The 27,035-nt window shown below is 39.0% G+C and overlaps 1 protein-coding gene across 4 annotated transcripts in view; it reads left to right on the top strand.

Moving 5' to 3' along the window:
- Positions 1-207: 207 nt before the first annotated feature.
- NBEAL1 (neurobeachin like 1) overlaps positions 208-27,035 on the top strand; it is a 206,445-nt gene continuing 179,617 nt past the window's right edge. Inside the window, exons 1-2 of one of the 4 annotated variants that reach the window (XM_063648349.1) lie at positions 208-2,013; positions 3,460-3,740. In XM_063648349.1, the coding sequence (XP_063504419.1) occupies positions 3,690-3,740 (51 nt within the window). In that variant the 5' untranslated portion in view covers positions 208-2,013; positions 3,460-3,689. Of the gene's footprint in view, positions 2,288-3,459; positions 3,741-27,035 lie in introns of all 4 variants that reach the window. The other 3 variants (XM_054479175.2, XM_054479177.2, XM_054479180.2) reach the window with 3 other exon arrangements.

Consider the following 27,035-nt stretch of genomic DNA (forward strand, 5'->3'; position numbering starts at 1 on the left):
GGGTTAGCATGTGAAAATCCCTGAGGCTGGAGTGTGCTTTGTGCCTTTGAAAAGGAGCAAACAAGTCATGTCTCAAGTAAGGTAAGAAAGGCCAGAATAGTTGGAGAAGTCAGAGAGGAAAATGTTGGAGGAAAATGAAGTAGGTCCTTGCAGGCCTTTTAAAGTGGAATGGGAAGCCATTGGAGGCTTTTTAGCAGAGAAGTGACATCTTACTTCAATGTTAAAAGATCGCTCTGTTTGCTATGTTGAAAATAATCCATGGATTGGGGGTAGAGTCACGGGCAGAGTCAGGGAAACAAGTTGGAAGGCTATTACAATAAGCTTGAAAATATTTTGTATAACTTAAACCATTTTAAAGACAGTAGCCAAGGCTAGGTGCAACGGCTCACGCCTGGAGTCCCAGCACTTCAGAAGGCCGAGGCAGGAGGCTCCCTTGAGCCCAGGAGTTTGAGACCAGCCTGGGGAACATACGAATCCCCTGCCTCTAATTAAAAAAAAAAAAAAAAAGGAAAAGAAATAAAGATAGTGGTTACTACTACTATACCACCATCCATTCAAGGAAGAAAGTGTGGAGAGATGGTTAGGTATATTTTGGAGATATAGCTGAAAAGATTAGATTGGATGTGAAGTACATGAGGAAGACAGCAAGCACACTTCCTAGGTTCTTGTACTGAGCAAGTGCAAGAATAGAATTGCTAAGTACTAAAATAGGGTATCCCAAAGGAAAAGTATATTTTTCCCCCAAAGTTTTGACATATAAATTTCACATGCCTAATGGACAACCAAGGAGAAATGCTGAATGTAAAATGTAATTTCAGGATAAAAAATTGAAGGCGTAATTTGCAAGCAACTATTCTCAATTCTGCCATGGTAGAGTGAAAGCAGCTATAGACAATACTAAAGGAATGGGCATGGTTGTGTTCCAATAAAATTTTAGGACACTGAAACTTGAATTTGAATTTCGTCTAATTTTCACATCTCAAAATATTCTCTTGATTTTCGTTAAGCAAGTTGCAACCAGAATGGGCTGCAAAGCCTATAACATTTACTGTCTGGCTCTTTTTATTTTATTTTTATTTTTTGAGACAGTGTCTCGCTCTGTCGCCCAGGCTGGAGTACAGTGGCGCCATCGGAGCTCATTGCAACCTTTACTCCCAGGCTCAAGAGATTCTCCCACTTCAGCTTCTAAGTAGCTGGAACTACAGGCGTGCACCACCACGCCAAGCTAATTAAAATTTCTTTTGCAGAGACAGGGTCTCATTATGTTGCCCAGGCTGATCTCCTGGGTTCAAGGGATTCGCCCGCCTAGACCTCCCAAAATTCTGGAATTACAGGCGATAGCCACTGCGCCTCGTCTACTCTCTGGCTCTTCACAGGCAATTTGTGGATCGTTGTTACAAACGAAACAAGATGGGACATTAGTTGATCATTTTTGAAGTTGGGTGACGGTATACAGGGTTTCGTTAGTTTACTTTTGAATATACTTGAAATCTTTCACAATAAAAAGTTGTGGAAATGTTTAGGTTTAACAAAGGTGAGTTATCTTACGCGTTTTTCCTTCCTTATACAAAGCAAAATCTCTCTGAAAGTTGTCTATAGCTAGTAAACGCCTTTTGCTTTTTTTCTGAAAAAGCAAAACCCTTTCGAAGTCTTTAGTGGTGGTAAAATAAGCCCTTTGGATATGACACTCGGTGACGACGAAAGCAGGCACAAAAGGAAAAGGATTTTTTTGGGGGGTGTGTGTGTGTGTGTTTTGTCTTTTTACATTACTCTAAATTCCCAGAACCAATCCCGGTTCTACAAATAAGTGAAACAAAATCCCCTTTACCACCGCAGGGTCTCACGCCCTCAGATGACTCACGGAAATGACGCCATCAGCGAAAAGCGGGGCGGGCATAGACGTCAGCACGTCAGTCCTCCTCCATGTCCAGCTGCGGGAAGGCTGGTTTCAGCGCCGCGGCCGGCGCCCGCCAAGGGATGGGCAGCCAGAGCCTGTCGACTGCGGCTGCGCAAGTATGCTGGGGCGGGGCTTCAGGTCACCCCGCCCATCCCCAGCCTACGCGACCATTGAACAGCTGCCGCCCGAGGGCTGGGTAAATCCTCAGCGGCCGCAATGATTAGCCCAGGGGGCAGCCCCGCCCCCGGCTCCTCCCGGCCTCTCGCCCCGCCCCCATGTCCTGCCCGCCCGCCTGCCTGGCTGCGGGGTGACACGGGGCTTCGCCTTGGGAAGGGGTCGAGGGAAGCAGTTAGACGGCGGCCGGGCGGCGGCTGCGGCGCGGCACACAATGTGAGCGCGGTGATGGGGGGCGGGCCGTTGGGAAGAGGGGGCGGCATGGCGAGAAATCGGAGGGCCCCGGTGCTTGGTGGTGGAGGGGCTGCAGAGTGAGGGGCGGCTGTGAGTGGGCTAGGCTGTCAGGGAGTGTTTCGATACTGTAGTGCAGGCTGGGATCGCGGTCGGGAGACCCCGAGTCCGCATTCCTCAGTTCTAGAGCTTCTCTTGGCAGCTTCGCGCACTTTAAGTTTGCCTCCGTTTGGGTTGTCTGGGATGTGAGGAGGAAATTAAAAGATTCCCCCAAACACTTGGATGCTTCTTCGGGAAGTTCCTCGCCGGTGCGTGCGTGCCCACTTATCTTGGATGGAAAGGTGGAGAGGCCAGGTGGGCGGGTGGACTTCCACTCTCCGAGGATTGTTAGAACAAACGAACTGGGAATTCCTCCCCCGCCCCCACGCCCTGCCCTGCAACACAGCAAACAGTCCCAACTACTCCACCCCCCCCACACCCCAGACGGAGTCTTGCTCTGTCGCCCAGACTGGAGTGCAGTGGCGTGATCTCGGCTCACTGCAACCTCTGCCTCCCGGGTTCAAGCAGTTCTCCTGCCTCAGCCTCCTGAGTAGCTGGGATTACAGGTGCCCGCCACCACGCCCGGCAAATTTTTTGTATTTCTTTAGTAGAGACAGGGGTTCACTATGTTGGCCAGGCTGGTGTCGAACTCCTGACCTCAGGTGATTCACGCACTTGGGCCTCCCAAAGTGCTGGGATTACAGGCGTGAGCCACCGCGCCTGGCCTCAACAACTTTGAAGAGGAGACCAGAACAAGAACATTCTAAGAGCTTTGATGTATTTGAAATGTCTGAGATGTGGGCCTTTTCCTTGTATCTGTACAAAACGTATGAGGGGGAAGGGAGTCTTGCTCCTTATTCTCACTGGGCACATTTTTGGTTATGAACATGTACCCATCTCTAGGAGTCTGTCTGCCCTAGAAGATTCTATGGTGGACATACTGTGTTAGCTGTGATGTTTTCCTGAAAGACAAGTTTCTATGAAATCTAATCAGTCCATGTGAAAGTATAGCGGGTTGTTTGTGGGAAGTGAAGAAGATACATCTTTAGTTTTTGATAAGTCTAGATTTTTTAATATGGCCTCTTTTTCTAACCTGTGGATGTTTTTCTCTTTCACAGATTTATTTAATTGCGCAACTACCACTGATGAAGATATGTTGGAGTGACTGTTGAAATTGCCTTTTTGTTTTTAACCAGAGGACAGTCCATTTGTTTCACTTCTTTTTGCTTTCCTTACTGCTGTGAGCTTTACTGTAACGGCTGAAAAACTTGGAAAATAAAATGGACATGCTGTAGTCTTGAACATAATTTTTTTAAGGAAAACTTAAAGTGCCAGAGTGGAAGCCAGAATGGCATCCAGAGAGAGGCTCTTTGAACTTTGGATGCTTTATTGTACAAAGGTAATTGCTTTCCTTTTTATGTTTTAAAATACTTTATTATAAAATTTGTGACTAGCAGTATTAACACTTTATTTAATAGATAATAGTGTATTTAGTCATACGAATAACCCCAAACTTAAAAGCACTTAAAGGATTTTCTGTTTTCCTCTTTTTCAGGTTTGAACACACATACAATATTGGCATACTGTTAAAAACTGTAGGGTGCGGCTTTTATTTGATACTTATCCCCAAATGATCGTAAAATTATATAAGTAAAATTATGCCCTTAAGAGAAAAATAAAATATTTTTATTTTTGTTTGTGCTTTTTCATTTTCTCCCACAAGTGAGTGTAGGCTAGAGACATTTTGATGAGAAGGGCATTAAGCATTTTTCTTGGAATGAACCTTTGAAATTGCATCACAAGGTTATTGATTGAACTGCGTACTGTGTGACTGCCACTAAGTTAGCGCTGTTTGAGCATTGTCTCATTTCCTCCTCACTACAGTACTGTGAGGTGACTATTGTGATCATCCCCTTTTACTGATGGGAAAACTGATGCAAGGGTTACAGGAGTACTGAGTAGCCGAGAAACAGTACTACCTGACTCGAGTGTGTACTTTTTTCCATTTTTACTCCTTAATATTTTTGTCACTCAGAAATATGTTCTTTCCCCTCCTTGTCTTTATGTGAATTTTTACTTGATAGCTTTGATTTTAGGTTATTGAGAAGAGTACTCCTTAAAAACATGTTTTTCAAGTGAGGAGGTACATTATTACTTTGAAGATACTGGCAAGGGTCAGAGAAACACCCTAATGTACTATTTGAGTTAATTTAAGTATGTGTGGTGAAATTCTCAAGTCACAGCTTCTGTTTCTGCATTATCCTTTCATGCTCCTTAAAAGGCAGATTGTTATTTAACAGTGGTCTCATTTATCTGTCATATTAAATTTAGAGATTACACTGGAATTTTCTTTGACTTCCTAGTTTGATATATATTATAATTGCTAAAGGACATATACTTTGAAATGCTTAATATGAATTTTTAAAATAGCTTTTAGTCTTGCGTAATTTAATACCAGAAATGTCTTTTTAAAAATAGACGCTTCCAATAAAAAAGGAATCCAATTTACCACTTTTGAAAATAGTCACTAACACGTTAACCAAAAATTAAAATTAATTTTTAGTATGAATACCCAGTAGTTTGAAAATGATTTATTTAAAAAATATCAAACTTACTAGGTTTTACTGTTTTCAAAATGACATTGGTGAATGGGGTTACATGTCTCATTTATAAGTTACATTCTTTTTAGGTAGATTTACTATTAAATTTAATATTAAAGCTTATTAAACAGATAGTATAGTTCATTGGCATACACTGAATTTTATTCTTAATGGCTTTTAATATAAACATGCATCCCTTCTCTTTTGAAATGTTAATCCTCAATAATGAAGGCCCTTCACTGTCAGATTTTGAAGCCTACCTCTTCTTGGACAGGAATATAAATCTCATTTTTAGGTTTAATATTTAAATAATTTGTGTGCTTAATAAGACTTAAAATTTTTTCACCTGTTTCCAAAGAGTATTTATTTATAACCGTCATTTTATATTTTACCGGTTAATGAATAAGCTTTCTCTAAGGTAGACAACATTCTCTTCTGCAGACACCTTGAATCAGGTAGCTACCAAATATACCTCATAGATTTAAGTCTTCTTTCTGATAAGGATGACTACCAAATACTGTACCCAGTTGTTCTCTATACTTTTTGCCTTATTATTCTCACTCTAGCATTTAGCCTCTCAAACCAGCTGACTTTTTTTTTTTCCCCACCTGACAAACTTTTAAGGCTTTTTTTTTCACACTTTTAATGAGCTTTCAGACCACTTGAGGACTCAGACCTTCTTATGAAAATATTTTCTACCACTTAGTTTCAAAAGCTTCTTAGACCTCTTTGTGAGCTTGAAATTGTAGTTTAGTTTTGGCTCTGCTGCTGCTTTGTTTTGTAACCTTGAACAAGACTTACCTCTTTGGGTCTCAGTTTTTCTCATTTGTTGAGTAAGCATGTGTGCATGTATGTATATACAGGGAGAATGCTTATCTAACTCAGTATTCAGATTTTTGTTTGTTTTCACCTCTGAGGGACAAGCAGTTTTTGTTGTTGTTGTTGTTGTTCTTATTCTGTAGATTGTTATGTAGAACTTTTTAGTTCTTTCTTTTTAAAACTTTTATTGTGGAAATTCTCAAGCATGCATCAAGTAGAGAAGATGTTACAGTGAACTCTTTTGTGTCTGTCACCCAGTTTCGACTATTACCAGCTCATGTTCAGTCACAGTTTATGTATAACTGTCAATTTGCCCTATCTTCTAATTATTTTAAAGCAAATCCCAGACAATTTATGATCTTATCTGTAAATATTTAAATATGTATAATAACTCCTCTTAAAAACAATCACAACACAATTTTTAAAATTATCAAATATGTGATCAGTGTTCTTACTTTCCTGCTAGTGTCTTAATATTCGTATTTTCCCACTGTTTGGCTCAATATTTAAAACAAAGTATACATGTATTTTGTTGAAAATGTCTGCTAAACATTTTCATGTATAGGCTCCCCTTCACCATATTTTTATTCTTTGCTGTTTATGTGTTGAAGAAACCAGATTTTGACCTTAGAGTTTTCTACAGTTTGAACATTTTGCTCATTGAATTCCCTTGATTTTATTTAATTGTTCCTCTCTTCTGGTATCTGGAAACTGACTGAACAGAGGCCTGATTGATTTGGGTTGTTTTGGGTGTGGAGGGCTAGAATAATTTATTAGTGTAGTGGCCATCTGTGATTTTTGCCTATATGTGTTATTAGGATTTTGCAAAACTGTATAATTTATATTGAGAACTGTCTCTATCAGCATTTGATTACAGTTCCTTAAAGGGAAGGCAGGTGGCATATATGTTTGATTCTCTTTGTCAGTTTTCACAATGACTTAATTTACTAGCATCCTCCCAAGATGATCAATTGTTTTTCTTGAGTATAAAGTCCATCTTTAATGGTTAAAGTGTCTGCTGTTTTGTTGCCCTGCTTGGTTTGATGTCTACACAAAACATTGTATACATACCTGATTAAAGAAGACACCTTGGAAGATTTATGAAGGACTGCTTCAGGCAGTAAGGTTAAGACCTCCTCCGTATTTGCCACAGTGCTAACCTTGGCACAGATATTCCACAGTGTATTAACAATAGGTCAATATTAAGGTACCTACCATCACAGCGTTTCTGTCATGTTTTAAAAGTTGTCCCTGAACGTTGCAAAAGTTCAGTAGGTCTAGTAGTAGTACTACCTCAGAAAAAACCCTTGGGTAATACTGCTTGGTCATAGCAATGCTAAAAGAATGCTAATGGAATATATATGTCTTCTGTCTGGGTTCAGTTGTAAGCTTAAATACCAGTGACTAAAGTCCTTTAAGTAGAATTAAAATAAATTACCAGTTTCAGTTTTTAGCACATGGAGTCCCAATATTTGAAAGAATTTGAGTATAAAACTTGGCAATTTATTTGATTTTATTTTTAATTGATAATAATTGTATGTATTTATGGGGTACAATGTACTGTTTTGATACATGGATACATTGTGGAATCATCAAATCCGGCTAATTAACATATCTGTCACCTCACATACTTACCATTTCTTTGTGATGTGCAATTTGGTTTCTTACCAAACTTTTCAGGTCTAGCTTCACTTTCTCCTTCTAGGAATAGGCTTTAATTAAATTATTAGAAACATGTGTCTTCTTCCTAATAGGTTACTTTGTAAACCTTATGTAGTTATTGCATAATATAAGCAGGATGATTTCTAATCACCCAACATTCCTGCTCTCTAAAGATTCTTTCACCAGTGTATAAGACTATTAATTCAAGTTGTAAGTCTGAACCTAGGCGCAGTGGCTAATGCCTGTAAGGCTCACTGGAAGGCTGAGGTGGATGGATCATTTGAGATCAGGAGTTTGAAACCAGCCTGGCCAGCATGGTGAGACCCCATCTCTACTAAAAATACAAAAATTAGCCGGGCATGGTGGCACGCACCTGTAATCCCAGCTACTCAGGAGGCTGAGGCAGGAGAATCGCTTGAACTTAGGAAACAGAGGTTGCAGTGAGCTGAGATTATGCCACTGCCTTCTAGCCTGGGTGACAGAGTGAGACTCCGTCTCAAAAAAAAAAAAAAAAGGAAAAAACCCAGATTATATAGTCTGAACTCTTCTTGCCTTCAAATGGTTGTCCCCACCCAGGGTCAAGGATTTGATTAACAGCACATTTCTTATAGCTCTTATAAGTTAAACATTAATTTGAACAGGTTTAATCTTGTATCTGGATCTTAGTTCAGTAGTTAACTACTTCTTGTCTGAGTGTATTTTTCTTAAGTATAGAAGTATTTTAATACTAGTACTTAAGTATACAGTTTTTTTTGTTTGTTTGTTTGTTTGTTTTTGGAGACGGAGTCTCACTCTGTGGCCCAAGCTAGAGTGCAGTGGCCCAGTCTCAGCTCACCACAACCTCCAACCTTCCGGGTGCAAGCTATTCTCCTGCCTCCCTCAGCCTCCCGAGTAGCTGGGATTTACAGGCACATGCCACCAGGCCCAGCTAAATTTTTGTATTTTTAGTAGTCACGGGGTTTCACCATGTTGGCCAGGCTGATCTTGAACTCCTGTTTTTAGTAGAGATGGGGTTTCACCATCTTGGCCAGGCTGGTCTTGAACTCCTGACCTCAGGTGATCCACCCTCTTCAGCCTCCCAAAGTGCTGGGATTACAGGCACGGGCCACTGCGCCCAGCCCAGTATTTTTTTTAATGTCTAAAGATTTCAGGGCAGGTGTGGTGACTCATGCCTGTAATCCCAGCACTTTGGGAGGCTGAGGCAGGTGGATCACTTGAGCTTGGGAGTTTGAGACCAACCTGGGCAACATGGTGAAACCCCGTCTCTACCAAAAATACCAAAAATTAGCCAGGCATGGTGGTGCACACCTGTGGTCCCAGCTACTCAGGAGGTAAGGTGGGAGGATTGCTTGAGCCCGGGAAGTGTAGGTTGCATTGAGCCAAGATCGTGCCACTACACTCCAGCCTGGGTGACAGAGTGAGACCCCATTTAAAAAAAAAATTAGTTTATATATATGTAGTAGGCACCATGTTATTCACTGTATTTTTTGATAATTCACTTTTAACATACTTACAGTAAGAGAGATGGTGCTGAGAACAATTTTTGTTTCTATATTATTATATACAAAGTTTTGAGATTCATATATGTGTGTAGAAAAAGACATGTATCGGCTGGGCACAGTGGCTCACACCTGTAATCCCAGCACTTTGGGAGGCCAAGGTGGGTGGATCATGAGGTCAGGAGTTCGAGACCAGCATGGCCAAAATGGTGAAACCCCATCTTTACTAAAAATACAAAAAAATTAGCCAGGCACGGTGTTGGGCACCTGTAATCCCAGCTACTCGGGAGGCTGAGGCAGGAGAATCGCTTGAATCCGGGAGGCAAAAGTTGCAGTGAGCCGAGATCTCGCCACTACACTCTAGCCTGGGCGACAGAGCAAGACTCTGTCTCAAAAAAAAAAAAAAAAAAAGAAAGAAAAAGAAAAGACATGTATCATAAATTCCCTATCTCAACTGCAACCCTTAGACAGACTTAAGGACGTATTTCTATTAGACACTTAGCCTTTTGGGAGTGCTGCAGTTAGTTGGTCACCAGAATATGTAGAAGAAAGAAACTGAGCCTCTCAAAGTCTTAGATAAGATTAAGCTATTTTTGTTCTGTCTGGTGTAAAGTATCAAATGCGTTAACTGAGTAAAAAGATACAAAGGGACTCAAAAGTACAGCGTTTTGAAATGTGGCAGTGTAGATTGAAAACCATGGTTCATTTTTGTCATTAGCTTTAAAAATTTTTATTTTATTTTATTTTATTGAGATTGAATTTTGCCCTGAACAATTTTGTGAATCGACAGTATTAGAGGTGATGTTTAGTCCCAATTCTGTGTCTGATCTTAAGGACCTAAAAGGTTAACCTAGTTTCTTTGTATCTCAGTTTTGTCATCTGTCAAATGGAAAAACATAACTATTTTACATATCTGTCAAAATTTTTTAGAAAAGAGATTTTATTTAAATGTATTTTAAGAGGAAGAGAGATAAAAATGTAATCTTTATAAGTATTTTGCAGATGTGTGGGTGTGGACATGTGTATATCAGGATTACTTCCATTTGCCCTTGTATTAATATAATAGAGGGCAATATTCTCTTACTATTTTATCAGTAGTAATGAAGCTGTATTCGTGAATGTCTTAACTGAGAATGTCTTAACTGATTTTAAATCTGTACTTATTTTTGCTTTCAAGGATAGTGCTTAATTATCTTGAATAATGATTTGAGGGTCCTCCCTACTCTAAACCAAATTTATTTTGGATGTTGATGATGCTCCATTTCCTGCTGTTGCCCTTTGTCCTGCTAAATCTGGAATATGACTGAAATAGATAGTTTTGCAGTGAGCTCAGAGTAAATTTCCTTTTCAGAATAAAAGTTTTGTTTCAAAAAGAAAATAGAATTTAGAGGTGTTTTATTCAGTTAAAAGGCAAGTATCTCTTTTTATGCATAGATTTGGAAAAATGGAATTAGTGAATATTTGTTTAATGAGAAAATTATTAACTTATTAGTACAATTTTGGTTATAATCCTAAATAAGTTTTTAGTAAGATGGACCAATACATATCAACCCTTATAATTTAAGCCACATTTAATAAGTCTCTGGTATGTGCAAAGTGTGAAAATGGCTCTTGATTTTCTATGGCTTAATAACGGCTTTGTATGTAAGGAAGGTGATGTTCTTTGACTCTAAAGAAAACAAAACAAAATCATTAACAGCCTAGTACTAGTAATTACCACTTACATGTTTATTTTCAGAATTTAGGTATGAAAGCAAGAAATGTATAGTTTATATCAGTGGACCTGAAATGAAAACGTTAAGATGCATTAACTTTTTAAATTCTTTCCTTTTGAGCATCAAACTTTAAATTTCCGTGGAAGAAGGTGAAATTGATAGTACTTAAGTGTGGGTGTGGAGCATAATGTGCAGATGTGTAAGAGTCTGAAATAATTTCCTGTGTGGTTTTTTTTTCTGTTTGTTTCGGACAAAAGAAAAACCGTGGTCTTCCCATTCACAGTTAGCTAGATAAGATCATTAGGTTTTCAGGTAAGCATGCTGACTTTTCCATGTTTGTGGGACATTCAGGTAGAAATACTCAATATATGGAGTTCAGAAGAGAGGTCTGTGCTGGAAATAAAGATTTGAGAGTTCTCATATTGGGAATTATTGGAGGGTTATTTTGAGAATAATAAGAGAAGAAGGTAAAAGGAAGTCCTGAAGAACACTGTCATTTAAGAAGAAGACAGAGTTTTGGAACCAGTCTGGGCAAAACAGTGAGACCATGTCTCTGTTATTTAAATAAATAAATAAATAAATAGGTGACAGAGGAAGAAGAGTTTGTAAGTTTAAATGAGAGAGGAGCCAGGAGTGACTGGGTTGCCTCGGAAAGTAAAGGGATATTGGCTGGGTGCAGTGGCTCATGCCTATAATTCTAGCTCTTTGGGAGGCCAAGGTGGGAGATTTTCTTGAGCTCAGGAGTTTCAGTCTACGGTGAGCTGGGATCATGCCACTCTAGTCCAGCCTGGGTGACAGAGTAAGACTCTTTCTCACACACAAAAAAGAAAAAAGTAGTCAGGGGTGTCAAATTCAACATGGCAGTCAAGAAAAGTATTATGGTACACTTCTGGTGGTTCACGTCTGTAATCTCAGCACTTTGGGAGGCCAAGGCGGGAGGATCATTTGAGGTCAGGAGTTTGAGACCAGCCTGGCCAACATGATGTAACCTCATCTCTACTGAAAATACAAAAGTTAGCTGGGCGGGGTGGCACGCACCTGTAATCGCAGCTACTTAGGAGGCAAGAAAATCACTTGAATCCAAGAGGCAGGGGTTCCAGTGGGTCAAGTTTGTGCCACTGCATTCCAGCCTGGGCAATAGAGTGAGAATCTGTCTCAATAAAAAAAAAAAAGGAAAAGCATTATGGAGCATGTATTGGATTTGACAGTTTACATATTATTGGTGGCCTGAGGTGGGCAGATCACTTGAGGCCAGGAGTTCGAGACCAGCCTGGCCAAAATGGTGAAACCTGTCTCTACTGCATATACAAAAATTAGCCGCGTATGGTGGTGCAGGCCTGTGGTCCCAGCTACTCAGGAGGCTGAGGCAGGAGAATCGCTTGAACCTGGGGAGCGGAGACTGTAATGAGCCGAGATCGCACCACTGTACTCCAGTCTGGGCAACAGAGCGAGACTCTGTCTGAAATAAATAAATAAATAAATAAATAAATAAATAAATAGATGGCTTTTGCAAAAGCAGTTCTGAAAAGAGTGAAAAAGTTAAAAATGCAAGTCCTTATATTATTAATTTTTTATTATTAAATTCAACAGACTTAAAATTACTACCAAACTGCTACTAAAGTTTGTAGATAGATGTTTCCTCTTTATCTTTGTACTAACCTGGCCAAGGACCTTTACTGGTCTGTGTACCACACTTCGTGTGGCACTGCTGTAGAGCATCTGAAAATTCTCAGATACCTAAGAATCCATCTGTAAATCCAGAGATCTGTAATTTGAAAAATATTGTTTTATAAATTGAACTGTCACTGATGATCCCTTGGTAGCAATCCAAATGTGACCTTTGAAATCGAGTAGCAATACTAGTCACGAGGTAGTTTTCCCTAATATGCTTAAAGTAATTTAAAAATTAATAAAAACAGGAGTGCAAACTTTAAAAATTTCTATATGGAGCTTATAGACCTCTGAAAATATTTCTGATAACTCCGAGCATTCTTGGACCTTAGTTTTAGAAACAAGCCTTGAACAATTATTATATCTGACATACTTTGATTGCTCTACATTTGCTATAGCTTTTTTTTCCTTTCTGCAAAATTACGTTGCAAGTTTTGCTACAAGCAAGTAAAGAATTGGGACCAAAGATCCAATCTACTGCAGTCTTCTTTCTAGGCACAATTATTCATATTTCTCCTATATGCAAAATGTACTTCATATCTATCTCAAGAACTCCAAAACTCTCATCCAATCATGATACCAGTCTTGAAACATGGGATCTGTGGTATATATAGATCCAATTGTGGTTTTTCTTGATATTATGGTCTGTGAACTCAGAGGACACTTGGTATCTGTCCTCTGCAAATCCAATTGGGCAAATATTGCCTGGTTTCTCTATCCTCAGAGAAGAAATGTTGCATGATATGACTCAGTATCTGCCATGGCTACTCTTCTCTCTTGCTCTTGGCTGTGTTTTCTTGGAGGTTCTTTTTTTTTTTCCCTATCATTTTCCTTTTGCTGTGTCTGAAGTGGGCATTGGAGACTACACTTTGTTGTAACTGAGCGGCTCTCTCAGCAGCTTGCCTTCTGCGTTAGGAAGTCCCCTACAGAAAATGAAGACTTCCCTCTCCTTCTAATTCTTCTGCTTCTAGTTCTCTGTTGTTTAGTTATATTATGTTATAACTCCTACATAATATTCTATAGTAATGGAAATAAGGGATATACTTGTCTTGCTCCTCATTTTAGCAGGAAAAAGATTAGGTTTTCCTGTTATGTTAGCTTCAGAATTTGGGACTGAGACATGTATATTTATGTCTGTTTTTTTGTGTATAACCACTTTAAATCATAGATCAGTGTAATTTATAATGTTAGATATTTTATTACCTTATTCATTTTTTCTAGGTCTGCTGATATTTCTCATATTACCTGTTTGTACCTCTTAGAATATATTGTACAATTACTAAGAATAGTTTTATGTGTGTATACATTAAGATGTGGATAATTAGTCTATTATGTTGTAGAGAAATGATATTATTAAGACTTCACATAATTGAAAAGAATCACTGTTATTACTTGCTTTAATTATTGGTATTCAGTAGTTGCCATTTTAAGTTTTTTTTTTTTTTTTTTTTTTTTTGAGACAGTCTTTGTCTTGCTCTGTCTCCAGGCTCCAGGCTGGAGCACAGTGGTATGATCTCAGCTCACTGCAACCTCCGCCTCCCAGGTTCAAGCAATTGTCCTGCCTCAGCCTCTCAAGTGTCTGGGACTACAGGTGTGCACCACCATGCCCAGCTAATTTTTGTATTTTTAGTAGAGACAGTGTTTCACCATGTTGGCCAGGATGGTCTCAATCTCTTGACCTTGTGATCTGCCCGCCTCGGCCTCCCAAAGTGCTGGGATTACAGGCATGAGCCACTGCCTCTGGCCTAAATATTCTCCTTTAGTAGAATCCTCATTATGCATTTTAAGTAGGTTCATTTGGAATCAGGTGTTCCACTCAATTTTCAGTAGTCTTTCATTGTTAAAGACATACAGTAAAATGCTTCTAGATCAAGGTTTAATGCCTTGTAGTGTTTTAATATATGTTCAGCCTGGCTGTTGACAAAAACCCTTGATTTCTTCTTATTATTTTTAACTCCTCCACTCCCAACTCTTGATTTCTTTTGTGGAAATATAATTCAGTTTTTTTGTGACAATTTTTTTCTGGTCATTCAAAATCTATTAAGATAGGGGGAACTATGTAGACTGACTATGAAATGTGCCATAGCCATATTTGAAATCCTTTGAAGGTATCAGAATTCAGGCAAGGGTTAGCAACACTTGCTTCCTCATCCCTTTGTCAGCTTTTATTTAAAATAATGGAATTTACATTATAATGTGCCACTTTGTTTTCATTAGTGGAAATGAGCTCTACTCAAATATACTTTATACAGACCCCGCTGTCTTAAAAAATGAAAAAATAACTTATTCTTAGCCATATCTAAGAGATATCAATATTTTTCTTGATGTTTTGTGACTTACATTCAGGCTGGTAGAGGTATCTACCCAGATTTAAAGAAGATTAAATGATATACCCATTTCACACAAAAGTCAAGCATTTCAAAACAGTTTACCTCTGTAAAAAAAATGTTGTTTGATGCATTTAACTACTACATAATTTTTACTGACACTGAACATTTGAATAGTAGGAAAGGTGTGTAATTTATGATGCCACTGTGAGGTGAATTTATACCTCTTTTATTGAGTGATTTTTGTCTGTTCAAAATACAAAATTTAACCTTTCTAGTGAATGAACTTTATTTTATGGAGAAAAATGAAAAATACATGGACTTTCTGTTTTAAGATGCAGGGCATTGCTCTGTCACCCAGGCTGGAGTACAGTGGCATAATCGTAGTAGCTCCCTATAGCCTTGGACTCGTGGGGTCAAGTGATCTTCCTATTTCACCCTTCCAAGCAGCTAGGACTGCAAGTGTGTGCCACCACACCTGGCTATTTTCTGAACAATTTTTTTTTTTTTTTTTAAGATGGAGTCTCGCTCTGTCACCAGGCTGGAGTGCAGTGGCGTGATCTTGGCTCACTGCACCCTTCGCCTCTGGGGTTCAAGCAGTTCTCCTGCCTCATCCTCCCGAGTAGGTGGGACTACAGGCACGTGCCACCACGCCCAGCTAATTTTTGTATTTTTAGTAGAGATGGTTTTTCACCATGTTGGCCAGGAAGGTCTCGATCTCTTGACCTTGTGATCTGCCCGCCTCGGTCTCCCAAAGTGCTGGGATTACAGGTGTGAGCCACTGAGCCTGGCCCAATTTTTTTTTTTTTTTAAGAGATAGGGTCTTGCTATGTTGCCCAGGCTGGTCTTGAACTCCTGGTCCAAGCAATCCTTATGCCTCGGCCTCCCAAAATGGTGGAATTATAGGTGTGAGCCACTGTGCCTGGCCTGACTTTTTGATTGGATCTATGTTCTAAGAAAAAATAGTAATATTTTACTTTTATGCTGAGCTTTAATTTTTTAATTAAGATATATAACTTAATTGTAGAAAATTTGGAAAATACAGGTATGCAGGAAGTCAGTTACAGAAAATCTCATTATTCAGAGACTTTTAGTTCTTTATGGATGTGTAAATTAATTACATTTACTACTACAAATTATTAATATATTTAATTTGAAAAACTTCAACTTGACATGAAACTTGAAGATCATTTCAAGTTTCATGGGATGTTTTAAACTCCATTTGACAAGTGTCAATGTTATAATAACATGTCTATATATTAATATAGACATGTTAATATATTTAATACATTTACAGTAATAATATTTTTCTTTCCTAAAGAATTAACTTTAGTCCCATTTGACTTATTTTTATTGGGTGCCTGCTGTATGCATATGTCCCTTGAATTTTATATTTTCCTATTTTTTTATTTGCTTAATTTTTTAGAAATTTATAAGTTGTATTTTTAGAGCAGTTTTAGGTTCCCAGAAAAATTGAGCAGAAAGTATAGAGCATTCCCATATACCCCCTGTCCCTACACATGCACAACCTTCCCTACCATTTATATCCTGGACCACAATGCGCCCTTTTGATAACTTGACTGACTTCCCAAAAACACCTGCATCAGAAACTTTTGAGTCAGAGTCTTGCTCTGCTGCTCAGGCTGGAGTGCAATGGTGCGATCTCAGCTCACTACAACCTCCACCTCCCGAGTTCCAGTGAGTCTCGTGCCTCAGCCTCCTGAGTAGCTGTGATTATAGGGTGGCTAATTTTTGTACGCCTGGCTAATTTTTGTACTTTTAGTAGAGACGAGGTTTTACCATGTTGGCCAGGCTGGTCTCAAACTCCTGGCCTCAAGTGCTCTGCCGCCTCACCTTCCCAAAGTGTTGGGATTACAGGCCTGAGCCCCCGCACCCAGCCTGCATCAGAAGCTTCTTTACCTGACCACCATGTGTGAAACTCCAAGATAAACACAGAATTCATGCAACAGGACATATTTTACCTAACATTGCAGATGTGGGCCAGTTCTGCTGATTTTGACTGTGATTTTTCTACAGTATATTGTTCAGACCTGGAACTTTATTAGTTATCTGAATGGATAGTTACATAAACTTTTAAGAAATTCTAGTCTGGGGCAACATGATGAAACCCTGCCTCTACAGATAATACAAAAATTAGCCGGGCATGGTGACATGTGCCAGTGGTCCCAGCTACTCAGGAGGCCGAAGTGGGAGAATCACTTAAGCCCAGGTGGTTGAGGCTGCAGTGAGCTGTGATGTTGCCACTGTACTTCAGCCTGGGCAACAGAGTGAGACCCTGTCTCAAAAAAAAAAAAAAAAAGCTAATAAAAACATACAAAAAGTAAAATTTGAAACCTTTCTCACTAGGAATTGGTGTATTCTAAGCCTATTTTGTATACATACACCTCTATTACAATATTACTACTTTTGTTTGTGTTAAAGTGGCTTCCAAACCTCTCTTGGATGTGATGGGTTTTCCTTTCATTAAAATTTTTGCCTTCATCTATTTAATTGACTATGACTTCATCTGAGGGCATGCTTTTCCAGCTAGAATCAGTTTCCCACTTAGACTGTAGGTCCAGATAATAAGTAAACTAAAGCAAGATGGAGGGATGAAGTCATCAGGTATAGCTTAGTGGAAGAGGTAGCATCAACCAAGGTTTTAAAGAATGTATAGTAGCTTAATAGTTACAGAAGATGTTCCAGGCAAGCATAAGGCATGACCAAACAAAGGAAAAGTGGTCTTTAAGTATAGATTTTCATTTCTGGTAATAAGGTAGACTAGGTTGTTTAGGCTTACCCTTCTGAAAATTACTAGAAATTCTGGATAAAATTTAAGAAACATCTTAAAAGCATTGAAAAACTGGCAACATGGTAAGGCATCATGAAACCAAATCTTAATGAAAGCAGAAACTTAGGTAAATGAAAGCCTCTTTTGCCTGGTGAACTTGAGCTTTTGTTTTCATGGCCTTGTAAGTGGGTAGAAGTTAGAAGAGGCTTCTGTTCTTTTCAAGATGGACTTCTCCATAGTGCTACTCAGTACTGAACTTCTAGATTCCCCCAGAGTAAGTGATCAAATAATAATAATAATAATAAAGAACAATTTACAATAATAATAAAGAACAAATATCAAATGTAAAGCCAAGGGACTAACCGGAATGAGAAGTCTAAGAAAATTTCTCTTCTGATTCCCATAGCTTACACTTTTGGCATAAGGATCAACTAGATTCTAAGCAAACCCACTTAACTCTTCTCCCTCCACTAGGACTTCAGGGGAAAGTGCATGAGTGAGAACCAACAGAAGTAGACAGTAAACATGGATCTAGAAAGACTTCATATGTTGATATTAGAAGGCAGAGATTAGCAGCCATAAAAAATGATGAGTTCATGTCCTTTGTAGGGACATGGATGAAATTGGAAATCATCATTCTCACTAAACTATCGCAAGGACAAAAAACCAAACACCGCATGTTCTCACTCATACATGGGAACTGAACAATGAGAACACATGGACACAGGAAGGGGAACATCACACTCTGGGGACTGTTGTGGGGTCGGGGGAGCGGGGAGGGATAGCATTAGGAGATATACCTAATGCTAAATGACGAGTTAATGGGTGCAGCACACCAGCATGGCACATGTATACATATGTAACTAACCTGCACATTGTGCACATGTAACCTAAAACTTAAAGTATTAAAAAAAAAAAAAAAAAAAGCCTGAACAACCAGCAAATGTGAACAATAAAGAAGGAACCAGTTATTTAAAAAAAAAAAAAAAAAAAAAAGAAGGCAGAGATTATAAAATAAATATACCGGGTACAGTGGCTCACACCTGTTGTCCCAGCACTTTGGGAGACTGAGATGAAAGGATCACTCGAGACCAGACTGTGCAACATAGTGAGGCCCTGTCTCTACAAAAAAAATTCAAAAATTAGCCAGGCGTGCTGGTGCATGCCTATAGTCACAGCCACTTGGGAGAGTGAGGTGTGAGGATCACTCGAGCCCAGTAGGTTGAAGCTGCAGTGAGCTGTTGTTGCTATCTCAGAAAAAAAGTTGAACAGATTCTATATATCATGGAATCTGAAAACATTGATTATAAGATATGCCATTACTTTATGTAACATTTAGAAAAATGCTGGCAGTTAAACTGCAGATTTATAACTTATTTCCTGATGTATGAATTGACCATACCAGGTTCCCATTGTTTTGAAATTTCTGTCATCTTTTCCTAGTGATTTGGCAGTTTCTCTTGTCTTCGTTTGCATTGTATGGCTTATGATAGATAATCTTTTCACACGTGTATTTCCTTTTCATCTATTTGAGAGTATCTCTCATTTTCAAACTGATAAAGCACTAAGCTTTTCGTCAGAAAACATACAATTGTGATCGTTCCTATGGTAATGAATGTTTGCTTCGTTAATGCCAAATTATATCCTGTTGCTCTGTTCTCAATGCGTTTCTTTGTACACAATTGCATTTTATTGCCTAATCACAGTATAATTTTTTGAAGACATTTTGAATGGTAGTTAAACTTACGTGTAGTACTAACTATACATGTTAATCTAGTGAAGGAACATCAATATGAAGTCTACTACCAGTTTTGCACATGAACAGGCAAGAGCAAATGTCAGCTACCTCTCTAAGGGCAAGTTTGAGATGCATTTTAATTTCAAAGATGTCAAATGTTAAGAATCTTAGAATCATAGAAATATGAAAAAAGTGACCTGGCAGTTTTGAAAAAGAAATAGACTATCCTGAAATGGGGGAAAAATTGGAATTTTAAAAAATTGAACAATAAAAGTACATTTTAGAACTTGGCAGCTACAGAATTACTTAGGAAAATTTAAATACATATGTTAGAAATAAAAAAGACTAAAACTTAATGAACTAGTCATTTGTGGTAGCCAATCTTCAGATCCCACCTCCTGGTATTTACACTCTTGTGTACAATCCCCTCCCACATTGTACCATGGTTGATCTGTGTGATCAATAGAATTTGGCAAAAGTGATAGTATGTCATTTCCAAAATTAGGCTATGAAAGACACTATTGTTTCACCTCAGTTGTTCTTTATTATTTTTTGATTGCCTAGTCCGGGGGAGTCCAGAAGTTCAGTAATGAGTAGCCCTACGGAGAGGCCCATCTTGTAAAGAATAGAAGTCTCTTGCGAACTACCATATGAGTGAGCTTTTAAGTGGTTCCTTCAGCCCAGTCAAGCTTTGATATGACTGTGTCCTTAGTTGGCATGTTCATTACGAGATCATGAGAAATCCTGAGCCAGAAGCACCAACCTGAGCCACTCTTGAATTCTGACCATAAGAAACAGTGAGATAATAAATGTTTGTTGGTTTAAGCTGCTAAATTTTGGGGTAATTTGTTATGCAGGAATAGATAACTATTGCATCATCTGTTTAAGAAGATAAGAACAGCCGGGCGTGGTGGCTCACGCCTGTAATCCCAGCACTTTGGGAGGCCGAGGTGGGCGGATCATGGGGTCAGGAGATCAAGACCATTCTGGCTAACACGGTGAAACTCCGTCTCTACTAAAAAATACAAAAATTAGCCGGGTGTGGTGGTGGGCACCTGTTGTCCCAGCTACTCGGGAGGCTGAGGCAGGAGAATGGCGTGAACCTGGGAGGCGGAGCTTGCAGTGAGCTGAGATCGTGCATAAGAACAAAAACCCAAAGAAAGAGTGAAGGAAATTGTAGCTTTTTTTCTTTTTTTTTTTTTAGACAGAGTCTCACTGTTGCCAAGGCTGGAGTGCAGTGGTGCCATCTTGGCTCACTGCAACCTCCACCTCCTGGGCTCAAGTAATTCTCCTGCCTCAGCCTCCCGAGTAGCTGGGATTACAGGCACACACCACCATGCCTGGCTAATTTTTGTATTTTTGGTAGAGACAGGTTTTCATTATGTTGGCCAGGCTGGTCTCGAACTCCTGACCTCGAGTGATCCACCTACCTTGGCCTCCCAAAGTGCTGGGATTACAGGCGTGAGCCACCATGCCCATCCGAAAGTTGTACCTTTTTAAATGTGAAAGTTCCCAAATTTATTGTATGTAGTTTCAGTTGTTGTGGGAAATATACATATATCAGAAAGTTGGCATGTACTAAGGAATAGTTTTATATTGAACAGGCCACTATCCATTACATAACATCTTGGGATGAGTAGCATAAACACAGTCTGTATCTGGATATACTTTTAATTGAGAATCTGGAAGTGGGATTGAGAATAATAAATAGCTCTTTCTTCTGCAAATCTTTCTAGTAGTAAGAGTGTTATTATGAGGAAATTGTCAGGTTTTTGCAGAAATTACTCATAATGAAATACCGGATCTAGAAAATGATGATCAGTAGTTTCTAGTGTCACAACCCCCACCACCCTTTTTTAAAAAACTTTTCCAATTGTATCTATTATCATCCAAGTGAAAAGTGTTGGGATGAATACTTGGTTAGGAAATGCTGACTTCTCCAGTTTTATAATCCTATATGATTATCCACTGCTTCCTATCATTTCCACACTGGAATGATACCAAATGTTATACATCTTTGAACATATCTTGCTGTTTTCTCTCTGTCTGGATTCCTCTCTTCCCCTGACCCTCCCTGAGAGTATCTGTTTATGATTCTTTGAAAACTTTTTTCAGCGTTTGGGACTACACATTTACCCCCCACCCTTGACAGAATCAATAACTCCCTTCTTTGTATTATTTCAGTATTTTTCACAACTGTGTTGCTTCACAGGCTGTTTTGCATTTACTTGTTTATACCTCTTTTCTCTTGAACAATGAGCACTTTGAGGACAAGACTGTATTTTATTTGTCTTTATATTCATGGTCTAGCATGGTCCCTAGTTCGTACATGGTTGGCCTGTACTTTTTTTTTTTTTTTTTTTTTTTTTTTGAGACGGAGTCTTGCTTTGTCTCCAGGCTGGAGTGCAGTAGAGCCATCTTGGCTCACTGCAACCTCTGCTTCCCGGGTTCAAGTGATCCTCCTGCCTCAGCCTCCTAGTAGCTGGGACTACAGGTGCGTGCCACCATATCCAGCTAATTTTTTGTATTTTTAGTAGAGACAGGTTTCATTCACCATGTTGGCCAGGATGATCTCGATCTCTTGACCTTGCGATCCGCCCACCTTGGCCTCCCGAAGTGCTGGGATCACAGGTGTGAGTCACCACACCTGGCCTTTTTTTTTTTTTTTTTTTTTTTGAGGTGGAGTTTCACTCTTGTTGCCTAGGCTGGAGTGCAATGGCGCAATCTTGGCTCACTGAAACCTCCACCTCCCATGTTCAAGCAATTCTCCTGCCTCAGCCTCCCGAGTAGCTGGGATTACAGGCATGCACCACCACGCCTGGCTAATTTTGTATTTTTAGTAGAGACAAGGTTTCTCTATGTTGGTCAGGCTGGTCTTGAGCTCTCCACCTGAGGTGATCCGCCTGCTTCGGCCTCCCAAAGTGTGTTGGGATTGCAGGCGTGAGCCACTGTGCCTGGCCGGCCTGTACTTATTAAACGTTTTTAATAGTTGCTAGGTTGTATCAGAAAAACTTGAGGGCTGACTTGCAAGATTAGTCACTTTTACAATGTTTCTGTGGGGGGAATTTATCTTCTTTTGGTAGGATATTAGAAAATATAAATATAACTGACTTAAATGAACTTTTAAAATTCAATTCATATTTAAGTTAGGAACTGCCCATCATATGATTGAAATATTTATATGCATCTAAAATTTGATAGTTTTAAAACTTGAGTGAATACTGTAATCCAAATATCATTGCATAGAGCAAATAAAGCATTCCCCCTATTCTTAGCTGTAACCCTGTCTCTGAAGAGCTAGGGGAAATTGCATGGATCATTTAATTCCATTATCCTCTCTAAAGCCTCCCAAAAGGTTAGTGGGTGTTATGAGAAGCTAAACATCTGCTGTGCTTTAACATAATTTAAGTAATCACATGTGACTAGTGGCCCCCATATTGGACAGCACAGCTCTAAGTTAAGTGTTCAGACTTCATCCTTTACTAATAGGGAGCCATTGAAAGTATTTGGGCAGGACAGAGGAGATGACTGGATTTAAATTTAACACATCTCATTAGTAGGTGTGTATAGGTGAGAGAAATTGTTGGGAGCTGCCTAACAGTCCAAAAAGAAAGATTATTTGTCTTAATTAATGGCAGATGGGATGATTGGATGAATATTTGAGTACAGAATCAATAAACTTGATTTTGTAATTATTTTGCTTATTTTCTTATATTGGATCATGACCAACTTGATGGCAAAGTCTATATTATAATAATTGTGGTAACCAACATGTTTTGAGCATTTGCTAAATGTAAGGCACTATTGAGTGCCTTTTGTGCATTATCTCATTTAGTGCTCTCAACAACCCTGTGAGGTAGGAAGTATTATCTTCATCTTACAGACAAAGAACAGCTCAAGAGAGGTGAAGTAACCTGCTGAAAGTCACACAGATAGTAAATGCAAAGAGATTTGAGATGAAAAGAGTAAAATTTAAAATCAGGTGGCAAAGGAGATCGTGAAACATTTAGATATGTATAGCACAGAACATTACTGTTTTATGGGAGTTTCCTGATTTGGGCACATAGTAGATTATGAAAATAATTTTTATTGATACTTACTGAGCATATACTGTGTGCTAGGCATTCTAAGCCCTTGACATGGGTTAAATTATTTAATTTTCACAACAGTCCTGTGAGATATCATTATGTTCATTTTTATAGAGGAAGAAAGTGATGTACAAACATAGGCTGACTTGTTTAAGAAAGTGACAGAGCAGGGATTAGAGTCCAAGTAATTTGGCTCCAGCACTCCTGCACTACTTAATACATTTGTGTGTTGTGTTAGTAAATAAATACTGTTCAAATGGCGAGATAGGCCAGACGCTGGTGTTTCAATAAAGCAAACTCATCTTAACCATGAAAGTGACTCAGCTTGAGATTTAATTAATATTGTTTCTATGTGTGGGGATCCTTCTTTTTATGGCCTTTGGCAGTGAAATGATCTAAGCGTTTTTATAGAATGTATAAAATGTGGCTTTTTTTGTGTGTTAAATACTTTATGATCTTGAGTTTACTGATCCTGATGAAGCTCTTCTTTTCCTCTTTTTGCCCCCTAAAGATCCATTTTATTTATGCACACAGTTAAAGCCATTGTAGTGTAGTGGAAACAGCACATATTAGATTCGTGTATTCTTACATTTTAATTCCAGCATTATCCATTACTAGCTGTGTGACTGGGCAAATTATACATCTTTAGAACTCCCCTTTTCTAACCTGTAAAAAGGGGGAAATTAAATCTGCTTCACTGGATAGTTGTAAGGAGTAAATGGGATGATATATTTTTTAAATGCCTGCTGTACTACTTAGTGTATGGCAGATATTCAAAAAATTGTGAGTGCTCTACTTCTTAATAAATGAAACACCTCCAAATTTAAGTACTTTTTTTTTCCCCTTATAGTTGCTCACTTTTGTAGGTGAACTGTGTGCTTGCCAAACACTTGGTAGCTAGACCTTTAGAATTTGAACCAGATACTATAGAGTTCCTAAATAAAATATGCATTAGAAGAGAAATGCATTAATTCTTTATGGTGTTGTGTGACTGTTTTGTGTCTTTTGCCAAGAGGTAATTCTCTGCTGTACTGGAGAGGAACAATGATAAGGAAAACCTCAGCTACTTGTGTTTCTGGAGTTCTATCCTGAATGGATAAATGAATGAATAAACGAATCACATTCTAATTGGACATGTAAAAAGCAAGTAGTGAAACTCTTGAGAAAATTTCTCACAAAACGTAGCTCTTTTTCTAAAATATTTCCTTCTGATTTCTCAGTAATGATGTAGAGAGCCGTAGTTTACAAGCTGATTTTAGAACCGTATATTAATAGAAAAAGCAAATACACAAAAGGTCAGTAGTCCCTGCATATTCTGGGAACATTCTTTTAGATTTTGATTTGTAGCGTAATGCTTTTATTTCGGGGAAATAAGTTCCTTGAGTTCCCTTTAACCAAGAGCAGTACTTAAGCAATGATATTTAATGACTACATAACTGAGACTCCTAAATCACATGTTGAAATCTGACTGACATAAGGAAGTATTGAGGAGGCAAAGGAAAAGAATTGAGCATCATTTTTTGAAATACAGTTAATATACTTAAAAATTTCCAAGGGATCATAGTTTTTTTTTTAACTCAGCTTTATTGAAATGTCACAAAGCATTAAAATGCACAGATTTTAAGTGTCAAATGTGATGAATTTTGATACACGCAAACATTTGTATAAACACTACTTTAGTCAAGAAATAGAAAATTTCCATCACCTAGGAAAGTTCCCTCTGTGCCCCTTTGCAGTCAGTCCTCCCAGAGGCAGCAATGTTGTCTAATTTCTGTTACCATAGACTGCTCTAGAACTGCATATAAGTGATATCAGGCTGGTCGAGGTGGGTCAACCTATAATCCCAGCACTTTGGGAGGCCAAGGTGGGAGGATCACTTGAGGCCAGGAGTTTGAGACCATAACAAGACCCTGTCTCTACAAAAAATACAAAAATTAACCAGGCATGATAGCTGTAATCCCAGCTACTTGGAATGCTGAGGCAGGAGGATTCCTTGAGCTCAGGAGTTTGAGGCCATAGTGAACCGTGATTGTGCCACTGCACTCCGGCCTGGGTAACAGAGTGAGAACCTGTCTCATAAATAAATAAATAAATACACAAATAAATACATGAATAAATAAATAAGTGATATGTGCTTTGATGCCTAACATCTTTTGCTCAGTAGATTTTTGAAAAATTTTTTTGTCATTGTAAGTATCAATAGTTCATTTTTATTCCTGGAATAGTATTCCATTGTATGAATGTACAACAATTTGTTTATCCGTTAACTTGATAGAATTTTTGTTTTCAGCTTTGGGCTATTATAAACAAAGTTTCCATAAACATTTTTGTACAAGTGTTTTTGTGGATATTTGTATTCATTTATCTGGGAGAGGAAGGGCTGGGCTGTTTGATATGTGTATATTTAACTTAAACTTTTCTAAGTGGTGATCCTATTTCATACTGCCACCAGTAATGTATGAGAGTTACAGTTACTGCACGTCTTCACTAACGTGATATAGTTTTTCTACTTTTAGCCATTCTAGTGGGTATATAATAGTATCTTATTTGGTTTTAATTTGCATTTCTCTGGATAACTAATGATATTGATCACAGATTAGGATGCCGTTTGGCCATTTGTGTATTCCCTTTTGTGAAGTATCCAAGCTTTTTGCCCATTTTTAAATCGAATTGTCTTTTTGTTGTTGATTTGTAGGAGATCTTTATGTTTTTCATACAAGTCCCTGACAGTATTTTCAGCCAGTGTGGTTTGTCTTTCCATTTTCTTTTTTTCTTTAGAGTCTCACTCTGTCACCAGAATATAGGTTTCACAAGTGCAGAGATTTTCATCTTTTCGTTTACTAATGGCATGTGTCACTCAGTGGCACGATCACAGCTCACCCCAGTCTTGACTTCCTGTGCTCAAGAATTCTTCCAATCTCAACCTCCTGAGTAACTGGGACTGCTGGCATGCGCAACCACACCCAGCTAATTTTTTTCTATTTTTTGAAGAGATGGGATCTCACTATGTTGCTTAGGCTGGTCTCGAATTCCTGGGCTCAAGTGATTCTCTCACATCAGCTTCCCAAAGTGCAGGGGTTACAGTCGTGAGCCACTGCACCTAGCCTCCATTTTCTTAATAGTGTCTTTTGATGAGTAGAAGTTTTACATTTTGATTAACACCAGTTATCTTTTTTTTCTTTTTCAGTTTATGATTTTTTTGTCCTAGTTAAGAAACCTCTGTTTATCCCCAGGTAGCAAAGTTATTCAGTCTAGTCTTGTCTTTCTTGTCTGTCTTGTCTTGTCTTGTCCTGTCTTTTTTCTTTCCTTCCCTTCCCTTTCCCTCCCCCTCCTCCTCCCCTTCCCCCTCCCCTCCCCTCCCACTCCCCCCTCCCCTCCCACTCCCCCCCTCCCTCCCCCTCCCCTCCCCCTCCCCCTCCCCTCCCCTCCCCTGTCCTGTCCTGTCCTGTCCTGTCCTTTCCGAGACAGAGTCTTGCTTTGTTGCTCAGGCTGGAGTGCAGTAGCTTGATCTCGGCTCACTGCAACCTCTGCCTCCTGGGTTCAAGCAATTCTCATGCCTCAGCCCCCCGAGTAGCTGGGACTACAGGCTTGTACCACCACACCTGTCTAATTTTTGTATTTTTAGTAGAGATGAGGTTTCACCATGTTGGTCAGGCTGGTTTCAAACCCCTGACCTCAGGTGATCCGCCTGCCTTGGGCTCCCAAAGTGCTGGGATTACTGGCGTGAGCCACTGTGCCTGGTATATTTTCTTCTAGAAAATTTGGGTTTCAGTTTTTATGTTTA

The sequence above is a fragment of the Pongo pygmaeus genome, chromosome 11, assembly GCF_028885625.2.
Source record: "Pongo pygmaeus isolate AG05252 chromosome 11, NHGRI_mPonPyg2-v2.0_pri, whole genome shotgun sequence".
NCBI classification, from domain to species: domain Eukaryota; kingdom Metazoa; phylum Chordata; class Mammalia; order Primates; family Hominidae; genus Pongo; species Pongo pygmaeus.